The sequence below is a fragment of the Penaeus vannamei genome, chromosome 5, assembly GCF_042767895.1.
Source record: "Penaeus vannamei isolate JL-2024 chromosome 5, ASM4276789v1, whole genome shotgun sequence".
Classification (NCBI taxonomy): domain Eukaryota; kingdom Metazoa; phylum Arthropoda; class Malacostraca; order Decapoda; family Penaeidae; genus Penaeus; species Penaeus vannamei.
In genome coordinates, this window is record NC_091553.1 from 11,046,542 (window position 1) to 11,061,541 (window position 15,000).

The 15,000-nt window shown below is 39.4% G+C and overlaps 1 protein-coding gene across 1 annotated transcript in view; it reads right to left on the reverse strand.

Annotated features, from left to right (window-relative positions):
* LOC113808428 (bridge-like lipid transfer protein family member 1) overlaps positions 1-15,000 on the reverse strand; it is a gene marked incomplete at both ends in the record, with an annotated part of 26,044 nt that continues 11,044 nt past the window's right edge. The window contains 18 exon segments of the mRNA XM_070121863.1: positions 1-32; positions 1,149-1,380; positions 1,565-1,752; positions 2,107-2,329; positions 4,882-5,201; positions 5,813-5,902; positions 6,041-6,173; positions 7,072-7,378; positions 7,575-7,755; positions 7,889-8,042; positions 8,743-8,945; positions 9,480-9,638; positions 9,804-9,929; positions 10,949-11,319; positions 11,800-11,999; positions 12,155-12,416; positions 12,585-12,731; positions 13,042-13,226. Of these exon segments, the coding sequence (XP_069977964.1) occupies positions 1-32; positions 1,149-1,380; positions 1,565-1,752; positions 2,107-2,329; positions 4,882-5,201; positions 5,813-5,902; positions 6,041-6,173; positions 7,072-7,378; positions 7,575-7,755; positions 7,889-8,042; positions 8,743-8,945; positions 9,480-9,638; positions 9,804-9,929; positions 10,949-11,319; positions 11,800-11,999; positions 12,155-12,416; positions 12,585-12,731; positions 13,042-13,226 (3,513 nt within the window).

The following is a 15,000-nucleotide window of genomic DNA, read 5'->3' on the forward strand; positions in this document are numbered from 1 at the left end:
TTCCATCTGCCTTGAAGTCTTTAGTTGTCCATCTGGAAGTGAAAACAAGAGAGCAATTAAAAAGCAGGGAAGAATAATATACAAATTCAAATACAAAACATATGAGAGATAGAACAGAGGAAGAGAAGAAGAGAGGGAAGGGGAGGGAAATGGTGGGAAATGGAGGGAAGGGAAGGGAAGGGAAGGGAAGGGAAGGGAAGGGAAGGGAAGGGAAGGGAAGGGAAGGGAAGGGAAGGGAAGGGAAGGGAAGGGAAGGGAAGGGAAGGGAAGGGAAGGGAAGGGAAGGGAAGGGAAGGGTAGGGAAGGGAAGGGAAGGGAAGGGAAGGGAAGGGAAGGGAAGGGAAGGGAAGGGAAGGGAAGGGAAGGGAAGGGAAGGGAAGGGAAGGGAAGGGAAGGGAAGGGAAGGGAAGGGAAGGGAAGGGAAGGGAAGGGAAGGAAAGGGAAGGGAAGGGAAGGGAAGGGAAGGGAAGGGAAGGGAAGGGAAGGGAAGGGGAGGGGAGGGGAGGGGAGGGAAGGGAGGGGAGGAAGAGAAGAAGAGAGGAAAACGAGGAGAGAGAGAGAGAACAAAAGAGAAAGAGAGAGAGAAAGAGAGAGAGAGAGAGAGAGAGAGAGAGAGAGAGAGAGAGAGAGAGAGAGAGAGAGAGAGAGAGAGAGAGAGAGAGAGAGAGAGAGACATAGAGAGCGAGAGAGCAAAAGAGAGAGAAAAAAAGAGAAAAAGAGAGCGAGAGAAAAAAAAAGGAAAGAGGGAGGGGAGGGGAGGGGAGGGGAGGGGAGGGGAATGGGGGAGGGGAGGGGAGGGGAGGGGAGGGGAGGGGAGGGGAGGGGAGGGGAGGGGAGGGGGAGGGGAGGGGAGGGGAGGGGAGGGGAGGAGAGGAGAGGAGAGGAAAGGAGAGGAGAGGGGAGGAGAGGAGAGCGAGAGGAGAGGAGAGGGGAGGGGAGGGGAGGAGAGGAGAGGGGAGGAGAGGAGAGGAGAGGAGAGGAGAGGAGAGGAGAGGAAAGGAAGAGAAGAAGAGAGGAAAAAGAGGAGAGAGAGAGAACAAAAGAGAGAGAGAGAGAGCAAAAGAGAGAGAAAATAAAAAAGGAAAGAGAGAGAGAGATATCAGCAGGAGAACAAAGAGAAGAAAGAACAAAGGCCAGATCATACTCACACAACATTTCCCATGACATTCCCCATATTCATCTGTACTCCGAGCCGTGTGAAATTCACAGCAAAGAGTACCAGAGTCTCCCAGGAGCCCGACTTGTTCATCCCTTGTGTCGTCCCTGTGGCTTCGGTGTCCTCTCCTGATCTGCTTTCAGCTTTGCTATCCGTGGTTTCTCCAGGAACATTCCCATTACCTATGTCATTTTCCTTGTCATTTACTCCTTCTTTCTTTCCAGCTGTTGTGGAGAAGAGGTAAGAAAGGAAATCAAAGTCCTGACACTAACAAATTGTAATCAGATGTAACTGATGCATTGTTGGATAATTAATTTACTTATCCACATCTCAAATCATCAAGGCAAAATTATCATGTTTGGAAATTTAGTAAATCTTTTCCCTTTTAAATTTCTAAAGCAAACTTACTTGACAATTTTGGGCTTTTTCTAATGTTAATGTCAGAATCAAAATTGAGCCTTAGCTTGTCCCTGGCCCGACTGCCAGCCCCAGCAGTACCATGTGGCTGGCTTGTGGTAGGTGTCTGCTGGCTTCCTCCACTGCCACTGCTTATGCTACCGTTATCGCGACGGTTCAGATCAGTACCTTCAGCCGAGCTGTGGTAAACACTTTTATTAACATCAGCAAGTTTTTTAAACTAGAAAGACAAACACATGTATCTGATCTTGAAAAACACAAAATGAAGAACTAGTAACAGCACATTACTATTCTTTCCTGTAGGCATTTAAAATAATATACTACAAATAAAATTTAAAAAATAACAAAATGGAGAATAAAATCAATATAGAATAAAAATATAGTTAAGTTATTATATACTCAAAATGTTATTGTATAGCACATGTGATAGCTTGAAAAATCTACAAATCATTGGTCCCTTATGACAGCGTGAAGGAACACTATCTGACAAAGTCTGCCTCGTCCCCCAGATTCCCTCAAAGACTGCAACTAACCTAGAGGAGTGGCGCTTTGGGGGAACATTGTGGTTTCCTGGAGAGTCTGTTGCTGGAGCTGGACTTGTCTCATCCCACTCACTGGACACTGCACCTCCAGTAAAATCTCCAAGAAATAACCTCCTTACAATAGACCTTCTGTACCATGCTCGTGGGAAGGCCAGGATCTCTGTCAGTCTCCGCATGTCATATTTGAAGTGTGCTGCCCCAATGTCTATGATTGCTGTTGACATAAAGAAAAAAACATCAGAATTATAATCGAGGAAGGAAAAGTATTTCATTATCAAATATGCTTTAATGCACACAACAGAATCTTATGTGTTTGGTATCTACAGCTCTTTTGTGTTAGTTAGTTATTAAGGGGACCGTCCATGAGAGAGGGGGGGGAAGGGGTTTAAATTGAGATAGTTAGCGTATAGTATAGGTACATGGATGAGGAAACTACCAAACGAGTATTAAGCGCCTGCTATGGCTCGTTGTCTTGCAGCCGGCGCGCGAGTTCCTCAGCACCCGGAGAGGTACGTTGCTAATGAGCGCCCAGGTACACCTATGTGGACTTTTGCTTGCGGCACTCGTGCATAAGGCATTTAATTATGACATTGCGCATAGATATGAGTTTGTGAATGTTCAAGGAACACTTTTATACCAATATCAGGAAAAAATTATATCACCGTGATTTATGACGAAATATTTTGTGAAGTATATCTAAAAAAAAAATTTATGTTTTGTGTCCTTTTACACACGAAATATGCTTTGATCGAGACTCCCTGGTAATATGTTTTAGTTTACGAGGTAATATATACGTATATCATACGAAGCACTAATGTTTAAAAATAGCCTTATAAGGAAGGATTGAAATATTTCCGTTACATTTCGCTCAACGGTCGGTACATCACAGCAGGGGGCAATTTGAATTGATTTGAAATTGGTAGTTACCATTGTAAAGACCAATTTAATACGAATGTTACCTAAATGTCAGATTTTTAAACTTCGGATGTATAAGCGAGATACAGATCATTTCATGTTGAAGATGATAGTACTCAGTACTACCTGCTCTGAAATAAAAACTTTATGGAATTTTGAGCTCGGTTGTATGCGTAGTCTTCGTCTGGCGTTCAAAAAGCTATCGCATCCGTTTCATGCGTTCCCGATAAAAATGAATATGTTTAGACGTTACCATAAGTCTTAGGCACCATAAATTGGCAAATATCCACAACACCTAGGCGTCTACATGATTTTATGCACTTCTTAGTACAGATAATGGGTGCAAATGGCTAATCATAAACTATACACTTGTTCTCCTTTGCAATCTGTTAATATTGACAATTATCAAAGAAAATGGTATGAGAGGGATAACTAATATATTTTATTATTTAGATATGAAAGTCAATGTAGGCCTACTAAATTATGATGTCTTTTTAACTTTATGTGCGTGCGTTCACATACATATGATCCTCCTCGAAAATTATAAACACTCAGTGACCCCCCCCCCCCCCCCTGTGAGGCATGGGAAATATTCAATGACTTTCGTAAGTTCTCGAATTCAATGTACTAAATTCATATGCTTTTAAAATTCTCAAAATTGAACCACCATGTTGTATTCATGCCAGGACTTTATAATTAGAATGATTTTGTACTAATGTTGCCATCCACAGTTCCCCATTTCTTCAAAATAAAAAAAAATAATAAAAATAAAATGGAAAATAAAAAAAAATAAAAAAAATAAAAAAAGGTTTTTATCTGGTTTAGATTAGTTTATTAGTTTAGTGCATTTATTAAGCTTTTCACACAAAAATATCAACTTTTATGAAAAACGAAAAAAAAAAAAAAAAAAAAAAAGTTACATACCTTTACAGAATAGCATCCCTATTGAACATGAAAATTCCTATTGACTTGGTAATCATTGCATTGCAAAGTACACTAAATAAGCATTTTTTTGATATATAATATCATTAGATTCAGAGAAAAATAACAGAGATAACGAACTTTGGCAAGGGGCCAAATACAAAACGCCGTAGCTCCATCATTTTTTTATGAATCTTCGGTACATCCCAACTCACGTAATTTTCATGCGATCCAAATGCAGTTTGTTGCTTTCACTAGAGCCTCGGCGTCCCAAGGCCATGTAAAAGGCCTATTTTTGAATTTTTGCCTTAATCAAAAAATAATAATATTTTAATGCTGAAAAAAGAAATCCAAAATAGTTCTCTATGTCAAGCTGTCCCCCGCCAAAAAGAAAAGGAAATTCAAAATTCGGCCTTTTACATGGCTATTGGCTAGAGTTGATCTAACACAAGTATTTTTGGGGGAATATTCTCTAAAGAGCTCTGATAGTTGGGATGTACCGAAGACATACCAAAAAATTTTTTTTTTCGACTTTTTGGGGGGTGCCCCCCCCCCCAATGGAGGAGCAAAGTTAAAATTTATATATATAACTGAGCGCAATTCTTTACTCTATAGCATGCAAAAAGAATCAATCAGTTATCTCTAGCCGATATTTTTTTTTATGATGTATAGAGTAGGGAAAGGTGGCCATTTTCAGGGACGGTCCCCTTAAACTACATCTTTCATTGCCTCTGATCCCCCCCATTAATTCATTACTCTTTAACATAAAGCTAAGTAATGATATTCATCTAATTCTATAATATATACAGTACTTCTATGCTTATATACTACTATGGTATCTTTATACGGCATACTGGAAAAAAAATCTATGAACAAAACATTCAAGGAAAATCATAAACCAATAATCAAAAAAATAATTATATATCCTACTAGAGAATCTGATAATGGCCTTGGCAGAATCTACAGTGTTTGCAGATTTCAATTTGGTATTTATCTCTGGCTTGAAATTTATCTTCCGTGATCTTGAAATGTGGAACTTTACAAATTCCACCATGACACTGAGGGAGTCCTTGCGTTCACTGTCAGTTAATGCAGCCAGGGGAGATGTTGCCAGATAGGGAGCACCAGTCGCCCCACGCTGCTTCCCTCCATAAGGGTGGAAGACGTAAAGGGAAAAGTCTTCCAGGACTCCTGTGACACTCAGCCCCCCGATGGTTGCTTGCAGTTTGCTGTCCAATCCAGTCATTGTGCTGTTTAAAATAGAAAGTATTCTAAAATCAAAGCATTTAGAGCATATGCAAACTATACAAATATTAACCAAATTTACTATTGTGATAATATACAAAAATATCTTATTTTACCAACACCTTCAAACAAGATTTGTAGTACATTAATCTGACATCAAAATAGACAACTCCATTCAAATTACTTTACTTCCTTAAAGCAAAAGTGGTGGACTGAACTCACTCCCACTGAGCAGCTGTTAGGCGCTGAGTAATGATAACTATGTAATTTCATCTTTTGCTTGTTGTGCATCTGTGTTCCCATAGTCTTAATTCACTAAAGTGTGAAAAAACTGTTTTTGGCGAAATTTGGAAGGTTGTAGCTCCACATGCAGATGCACATCAAGTATGCCTTCACTATCATCATTTAGCTCACAAATTTTTTACCACTCCTCCACAGATAAAGTCAAGAACAAAAACTGATAATCAATTATACGGTTGACTTATTATACCAAGATGCTGTTACTTTCAGCTTGGTATACTTAAGGCTCACAACAATTACTATCAACATAAACCAAAGATAATTTCCATTTTTATTGTAAAGTGAAATGGTGCTCTAAGCACCCTTCCTTCCTTACCCATCCTCAGCTCTCTTGGAAGAAAACACTAAGTTGAGGGATGGAAGCTGCAGAAGACATTCTACACGAGATACAGGTTGACAAGAAAATCTGAAAAGAGAAGTATTCCTTAAATATTAAGTTTTGTATTAACATGACTAAATAATGTATGGCAAAAGAAACACAATATCAAATTACACATATCATTTGAAAATAAAACAGTCAATTTCAATAACATGTTGTACTAACCTGATAGTTGATGGCTGCATGTGAAAGTAGACAACCACATCTACAGGGAATGAAGCATAAACATAAGGAACACCTCCACCTCCACCAGCTGTAGTTGCCTCCACTTCTACATTGTACACTGGCTCAGGTTCTGCTAAGTGAAAAAGAAAGTTTGTGTAATTGCATCATTCTCAAGTATGACAATGTCATTTACCATTTTGCTTGACTACAGCATATATGTAATGAATTGCAAATGAACAGTAATGATGACAGCAAACATATTAGAGAGATATAGCAGCAGTAATAACAATGATTTTAAGAACATTAATATTCTTCTTTTTTCTTTTTTCTTTTTTCTCTTTCCTTTTTCTCTACACTTGTAACTTGAAACTACATAGACAGATGTAAAATCTCTTGCAAGAACATGGCATGCAAGTGTAGACAGTGTGAGTTTAGTTTATTAGTTTATTTACACATAAACGGTTCTCCATGTCCTTACTCAGCAAGAAGGCAATTACTAATACCAACTACCTCACCTGTTTACCCTTTTCCTTGATTTTTGGAATCATTTGTTATATTTGATTTTGCTATTTGCAATGTTTATTACATTAATAACGGCATTGTTATTAATACTATTATCAATGAAAAAAAACATAAAACACAGCAATAGAGGAAATCAGGTGAGATCACAAGGTCTGCTGACTGACTCCTTGGTGGCTGAGCACTTCTGGAGTCATGTATGTGTAAAGACATCTCACTAAACAAAACTACAGTGAACATTACATTTTGCTGGCAGCATTGCGTAAAAAATTAGTTTTCTATATCACTTTCAGTTTGGTAACAGGAAAACCAGATTGTCAGAATCTTGTGTATTCTGAGATTCAAGAAGTTTCATTCTCAAATGCCTTTACATTATTGCCTAGAAATAAAAAGTTAAATTGACAGGGTTACTTATTCATTTGTATATGACTGCACATCTTCAAAAAGTAAAACTATAGGGTTAATCATCCACTATAACTGGAGAGTACTAAAAAAATGGGGACATAGTTTACCTTGAGATGCAACTGGTGATTTGTGTTGTGGCTCTGGTAAAGGTAATGGCTCCAGAGCTAGCTCCAAAAATTCTAAAATGTTTGGGCTCACAGTTGTCTCCCTTTGTATACTCTGTAAGGTAAGCCATGTAAAGAGAGAAGCCCTCTTCATGCCACTTGTCCCAACAGCACTTTTCCTTGATGTACTTCCACCTTGGCTCCCACCACCACCTGCTACTCCAGCTGGTGACCACCCTGCACCTTCACTGAGGCCTCCACCACTTCCTACTGGTGTCTCTTCATGAATGTTGTGTGATTCATAATGTACCTGCAAAAAATTACTCTAAATATGCTAGCAGAATAAAATTATTATCAAATACTTCCTAACACATTCATCATTCCACTCAAAAATTAAAACAGATATAAACAAAGTATCAAAGCATTTCAAGGAACTCATACAAATCCCAAGACTTTAAACATACAAGTGTGGTGACTATTCACAAGTGATGGAATGTATAGTTTACCTTCACATCCAGTCCAGGAATATAGAACACTGTGTCAGCTGATACTGAAAGTGATGGTGGAGGAGGAGCACGCAATTTGTTTGAGGAGATATTAGGTCGGCCTTCATTCTTTTTGCGAACTGAGCCAGGACTTCCTGGAGTCTCAGATATACCGCCGGAAAAACTTCTTTCTTTTTTCATCCTGGATTAATGAATGGATAATTTTCATATCATTATTTCTAATCTAATCAACAAGTGATAATTTCTTAAAAAGTCAATGACAAAACAAAACTTACAAATATTATTTTCTAATCCAGGTAAACTGCTCAACTAACCTTTTTTCTTCTTCTCTTGAGATGCAACGTGTGTAAAGATTGCACATTCCAGAGCTAATGCATACCCTTACATCCAATTCCAGGTCTATACTTGGGTCCTGTGGTTTAACAGTGCCTGAACTACTTGATCCTAGCCCACCTGGAGTAATAGGGCCTATAACATAAAAGAAAGATACAAGAGATATGTTACAAGGGCTGATTCTGCTGCTCGAACTGAATTCTCATTTATTCTCCAGGACGAAATTAGAAAGAGTTCATATAAAGTTTTAAGCAGTTTTCAAATAAAGGTTATCCAACTGAATAACACCAAAATGTAAATGTTTTATGAAAATTACACATATATATTAATCTAGGTAACATTATTTTGTCATCTTAGGATTGCTAGCCTGATCTAGTATAATTTTCCTATAAAGAAATTTCAGTTTAGTTTGCCAATTAAAAATAGTTTAGTAGAAGTCCTTAACCCATAAACTGCATAGTGCCTCTTTTGAGTAGTAGTGAGACCATAATGTGAAGAAAAAGTAAAAATTTTCAAGACCAAAGCTAGGGAAAGACTGATTAATTACAAATGATGAAGGTCTAAATCATTCTGATAGATACATCTATTATAACCAGCAAGAAATAATGGGGTTGTAAACCAATTAGAGCATTTAGGATCACCATTTGAAAATAACGTTTTTAAGAAGCATTGTGCATCAGATGCTTAACTTCTTAAGAGGCATACAGCAGTTTAAGGGTTAATATTTTTCTATCATTTCCCAAATGATTTTTAGATGTAGCCCCAAAATCATTAGAAGATCTGTCTTGAAGATGTTTTTGCCAACTTAGTTTTGATCTATAAAGATGACTGTTACCTGAGCTGTGACTGCTTGAATGACCAGACAAGGGTGCTGTACCAGTTCCCGGAGTGCTGCCGGTGCCACCACCCTCATCATGGGTGATGCCTCTCCCTTCACCCACTTCTGCATTCTGTCCTCCTTCCTGATCTAGCATGGTCACCAGTGCACTCAGACCTCCACAGCTCTTGCTCTCCATGCTGCCTACATTGTCACTGCTGCTGTGGAAGATACCTCCCATTACTTTGATGAGAAGGGAAGAAAGCAAGGAGGAGGAAAGGAAAGAAGAGAAGGGGAGAAGGAAAGAAGGAGAGAAAGAATGAAAGAGAGAGGGAAATAAGGAGAGAAAGAGAGGATAGAGGGTGAGGATAAGAGAAGGAGAGAAAAAAGAAAGGAAAGAAGGAGAGGAGAGAAAGAGAGAAAGTGAGAGGGAGAGTGGGAAACAGGGAGAGAGGGAGAGAGAGATAATCAAATACTGATATAATTAGTGAAAGAGCATGTGAGGCTTGACTTTTAAGTTTAATCAGTAATTTTTTTTGACTTATTGAATTACAGCATATAATAATGAATGTTAACATTATGTGGATTACAGCAAATGGAATCATATCTAATATCATTTAACAACCATTCCTTTTTATCATCATAATTAAAAAGTATGATATGTATACAAACTACAAGATCAAAAAAACCCTTTTTACACAGCATAATTCAGCAAAGAATAAACAAATGGACATAATACTGAAATAGAAATATACCTGAAATTTGTGATAGTGATAGTTTCTGTTTCTGTATCAGATACATTTGTAGGGGTTGGGGTTCTACCATGCCCTGGTGTTGACAGGAACACATCAGAGTTGTCAATTTCATCCGTGGGGTAAGAGTCTGATGAGCCACTTGTGAATGACAAGTGCCGCCTGAGAATGAGATATCAATATGTTCTAAACCATTACATCAAACCAAGATAAAATAACTTGAAGACTGAGGAACAACACTTTAGGGAAAATATCAATATAAAACATGCTCTTGGTTTATAACTAACCTTGAACACCAATAAGACACAAGTCATCTATTAACATTACCCGATAGTCGATCCTTCAACAAATTTTACTTTCTGAGCAGCAGGGTCATTAGTGGAAGCAGTGTGGCAGGGTGAGCTGTCTACACTAATGGAAGCTTGGTCAATGCTCCCCCGACTTCCACAATGCCTGTGGGAAGTTAGACCTGAGTAGCATCCTTAAAAAAAAGCTTGACAACTATGTCTGAGAATTACCTGTTAGCGCAACAGTCACTCTATGAGAGGAATAAACATACAATTAGTATTTACTTCTTACTATCTCTGTAGCGCTACAATATAGTGAAAAAGAAAAAAATTACACACAAAAGTTTTTTTAATCAATACAGCAAAAGTATAGTAAAAATGTAAGATTTCATTAGTCGTCTGGAAAAGTATCAGTCTGTTAATATATTGACTCTCATACAAACCTTCACTATGTATGTAGGAATATTTTCTTTCCTGGCATTCTGTTGTTCAATTACTGAACAATACATTGATAAATACTGCATTCTTTGGTTTATCAAAGAAAGCATTTTCATTTTCAAGTTCTGGGTAACTTAGAGTAATTGTTATATAAGCCTTCTCTCTTCTTAGCCATATATAATTGTAAAATACCCTGACCCAGGTTACAGAAAGATGTTGGAAAAGCAATAGCATCTTGGCAATGAAAGCTGGAGCTTTTTTGTCAATGGTTTCGGTGAAACCAGTGGCAGGTAGAATTACTCATCAAGCACTGTTAGGTATCAAAATTCTAGGGGCTTGTTGGTAGCTATTAGCATCCTAAAATCATCATGAAATGTCTATCGAACATAATAAATTTAGGCAAGTCCAAGAGACGCTACAAATAGGGACAACTGGAGACAATGATTAGCCTTCTGACCTCCAAGAATGCAATCTTTTCATATTCTCATCTCATACATTACAAATCACCCATCCAATTCAAATATACCCCTACACTTGTCTAAAGCATTTATCTTATCTTGCTATTTCAATTATATATTCTCAAATACCTAAATAATCTAAAGCTGACCATTACTGTATTCACCATTAAATTTTCATTCCGTCTTAAGTGTCTCTACAAATTTTTGTAGATATGCATATACAATCATGATTCTTATGACTGAAATTAACAGTAATCTAATCACACAAAGATGCAAATCATGTCCTTACACAGGTTCCTTGACCTCTATGGTTGGTGAGGGAACCTTAAAGCTCTTGGACCTGAGATGAGACTTGGGGCCCAGGCCAAGACGGTCCTTCATTGAAGTTGCCTTTACACTCTGTCTCCGTAACTTCTTGATCACATCGCGACGGAAATCATGGAAGACGACTGCTTCCAGATCCTGCAGGCGTCGCATTTCTTGCTCGATCGTAGAGGCTGATGCACCTAACATCTTCAGGTCATTGACTGTCTTTGCTTGTTCATTCATTTCTATCTCCAGAAGCTTGGCTCGCTGCCTGGCATCAAGGTTAGGGTCAAATATGAAAGCTGGGAGGCTTTCATTAAGTGCTATCTGCCTTCTTCCTGAAGCTGATTCTTGCTGTAATATCAGATTTAGAATTAATTGACACAGTATGCAAGGAGGAAAGGACCCATGTCTTGAAAAGCTGTGATTATTACAATTATATCAAGCTAATCCAAATAGTTGAACAATACTCTACAAGTAATTAATTCCATTTAATTCATCACTGAATTTAGTGAAGCATAAACTACTTCCTGTTCTTCACAATTTTGTAACCTAAAGTGTTCTGAAATATTGTAAAATCACATACAAGAGTGATAAAAAGTTAGATTAAGAATACTAAGCTGGCTTTAGCAAGGAAAAATAAAATCTGTGAAAAGAGAAAATATTCACATAAACATTACTATAATGATATCAGATAGGATGGTATCACAGACCTAAACTTCCAAACTTTCTCAAGATATTTCCTTCATTATCTTTAGTCAATTCTATCACTTTAACTTTTTAGGGGTGGGGTGGGGTGGGGGGGACAAAAGGCAAAAAGGGAACTTTCCAAACCTGTGACGAAGAATGGTCAGTGTGGTCATCATCATCATCAGAATCATAACTAGACTGGGGTATGGCTGTATCTGGGGCACCTGTCAACATGGTTAGCGTGCGAGCCAAAGCACTCAAATGCTTCCCTATGTTGACATCTAGATGAAGGTCAACTCCTTCCATCTGCCACATGACATTCAGAAGCCACTTAGCATTCTCTGCTATTGGAAGAAAGGAAAAGCATGCTTAGGACTATCAGTAAACCTATGCACAAAATCTTTACAAAAAAAAGTATTATAAAATGCATACAATGAGTTATACAGATTAATATAATTTTTTTCCCTAATATATTGGTTAGTTGGAGAAAATGTTCTACCTTTTTCTGGGTGTCCAGCAACAGTGCGGCTGCACACTTCATATGTGCCCTCAGATACAGTGCACAAGTTGATTGTTGGATCCTTGAAATCAGGTTTCCAATCATCAAGGCTTGTCTCAAACTCTGGTGCAAACCGCATACAGAATCCTTTGAAGCGAGCCTTACATACCAAAGAGCCAGAGTTACAGGCAGATATTATGGTGCTTTCAAGTGTCACCACGAGAGCATCTCGTGTCTCTGTTGAATCAACTTGATGGCTTACCTGCAAACAAAACAATCTATTCAGTACTGAATATTGATGTTTATCTTACCAATTTCTAATAAAAAACAGGAATTACTGATATATAACCATACACTATATGCATCACATAAACTAGTAGCTATCTCTTTTAATATTTGCCCATATTCTTTAGAATCCTTACAAACTTACAGTGCGACATGGGTTGAGTGGAAGGCATATACCAATGTCATCTACTGTCAGCTGTAGATACACATTGTTCTTTATGTGTGCTGCTGACGAGAGGGAGGAAAACTGTGGAACTTTCTCAAAGACCTGCTGTGTGGCTGTCAATACCTCCTGTTTTTAAATAAATTATTTTTCTTTGTCATTGTTCATAGAAAGAAGAATTTCCTTAATACAAGTATTTTCCACATTTCATATATTCCCAATCTTTTATCATTTCTGCAATAACAATCAACAACAATCTACTTTGCAACTGTCTAGTACAGATACAGATCTAAATATAAAAAGTCTAAGATCAATTGAAAGCATTAGGCACAATATAAAACCCAAATTAAATATTTGCTAAAAGCAAAACAGTAAATCCTATAATATAATACAATTCAAAATAATAAAATATACATATATAATAAATCAATGGCATTACCTTATTTAGAGAAGCCCGTTGTTCACTCCAATATTCATAAGCATTCTTGTAGTTCAGCCAAACAAGGACAGCCCTGTCCACAGCTAGAGGCTGAACACAGACTAGAGGTCGAGTGAGGGTAATGAGCACAACTTCACCATCGTCACCTACGCTCATCATCTCATTATAGAGAGCATTCCTTAAATCTGTAATTTACAATAATAATGTCCAATTCAAATTCAGCAATTTTTATGCATGTGAACATGTGTGTGTGTGCGTGAGTATGCGTGTGTGTGCATGTGTGTGCATGTGTGTGCGCGTGTGTGCGCGTGTGTGCATGTGTGTGCGCGTGTGTGCATGTGTGTGCGCGTGTGTGCATGTGTGTGCGTGTGTGCGCGCGTATGTGTGCGTGTGTGTGCGCGTATGCGCGTGTGCATGCGTGTGTTCATGTGTGCATGCATGTGTTCGTGTGCATGTGTGTGTTCGTGTGCATGTGTGTGTTCGTGTGCATGTGTGTGTTCATGTGAGCATGTGCGTGTGTGCATGTGTGTGTTCATGTGAGCATGTGTGTGCATGTGCGTGTGTGCATGTGTGTGTTCATGTGAGCATGTGTGTGCATGTGCGTGTGTGCATGTGCGTGTGTGCATGTGCGTGTGTGCACTTGCGTGTGTGCAGGTGCGTGTGTGCAGGTGCGTGTGTGCAGGTGCGTGTGTGCAGGTGCGCGTGTGCAAGTGCGCGTGTGCATGTGCACGTGTGCATGTGCACGTGTGCATGTGCACGTGTGCATGTGCACGTGTGCATGCTTGTGTACATGCGCGTGCGCGTGTGGGTATGAGAATGGATGTGGGTGTGGGTGTGGGTGTGGGTGTGGGTATGGGTGTAGGTGTGAGTGTAGGTATGGGTGTAGGTGTGAGCGTAGGTATGGGTGTAGGTGTGAGTGTAGGTATGGGTGTAGGTATGGGTGTAGGTGTGAGTGTAGGTATGGGTGTAGGTGTGAGTGTAGGTATGGGTGTAAGTGTGGATGTAAGTGTGGGTGTAAGTGTGGGTGTAAGTGTGGGTGTAGCTGTGGGTGTAGCTGTGGGTGTAGGTGTAGGTGTGAGTGTAGGTGTGGGTGTAGGTGTGGGTGTAGGTGTGGGTGTAGGTATGGGTGTAGGTGTGGGTGTAGGTATGGGTGTAGGTATGGGTGTAGGTGTGGGTGTAGGTGTGGGTGTAGGTGTGGGTGTAGGTGTGGGTGTAGGTGTGGGTGTAGGTGTGGGTGTAGGTATGGTTGTAGGAGTGGGTGTAGGTATGGGTGTAGGTATGGGTGTAGGTGTGGGTGTAGGTATGGGTCTAGGTGTGGGTGTAGGTATGGGTGTAGGTGTGGGTGTAGGTATGGGTCTAAGTGTGGGTGTAGGTATGGGTCTAGGTGTGGGTGTAGGTATGGGTGTAGATATGGGTCTAGGTGTGGGTGTAGGTATGGGTCTAGGTGTGGGTATAGGTGTGGGTATAGGTATGCGCATAGGTGTGCGTGTAGGTATGGATGTAGATATGGGTCTAGGTGTGCGTGTAGGTATGGGTGTAGGTGTGGGTGTAGGTGTGGGTGTAGGTGTGGGTGTAGGTGTGGGTGTAGGTATGGGTGTAGGTGTGGGTGTAGGTATGGGTGTAGGTATAGGTGTAGGTATGGGTGTAGGTATGGGTGTAGGTATGGGTGTAGGCATGGGTGTAGGTGTGGGTGTAGTTTGGGTGTGGGTATAGGGTGGGTGTGAGTGTAGGTAGGTATGCACATGTATGTGCACATACATATTTGTGAATGTGGATATTATATGCATATATGGGTAGGTGGTAGGGGACTGGTGAATGGGTGGGATGGATGGGTGTGAGGTATGTGGAGAGACATTTATCAAATATATTTAAATTTCAGTCAGTTCTTTTTTATGCTCCCTCAGTGTATGCAAAAAAATATCAAAAGAAATCTCTCTCTAGAAAATTAATGTATTTTTA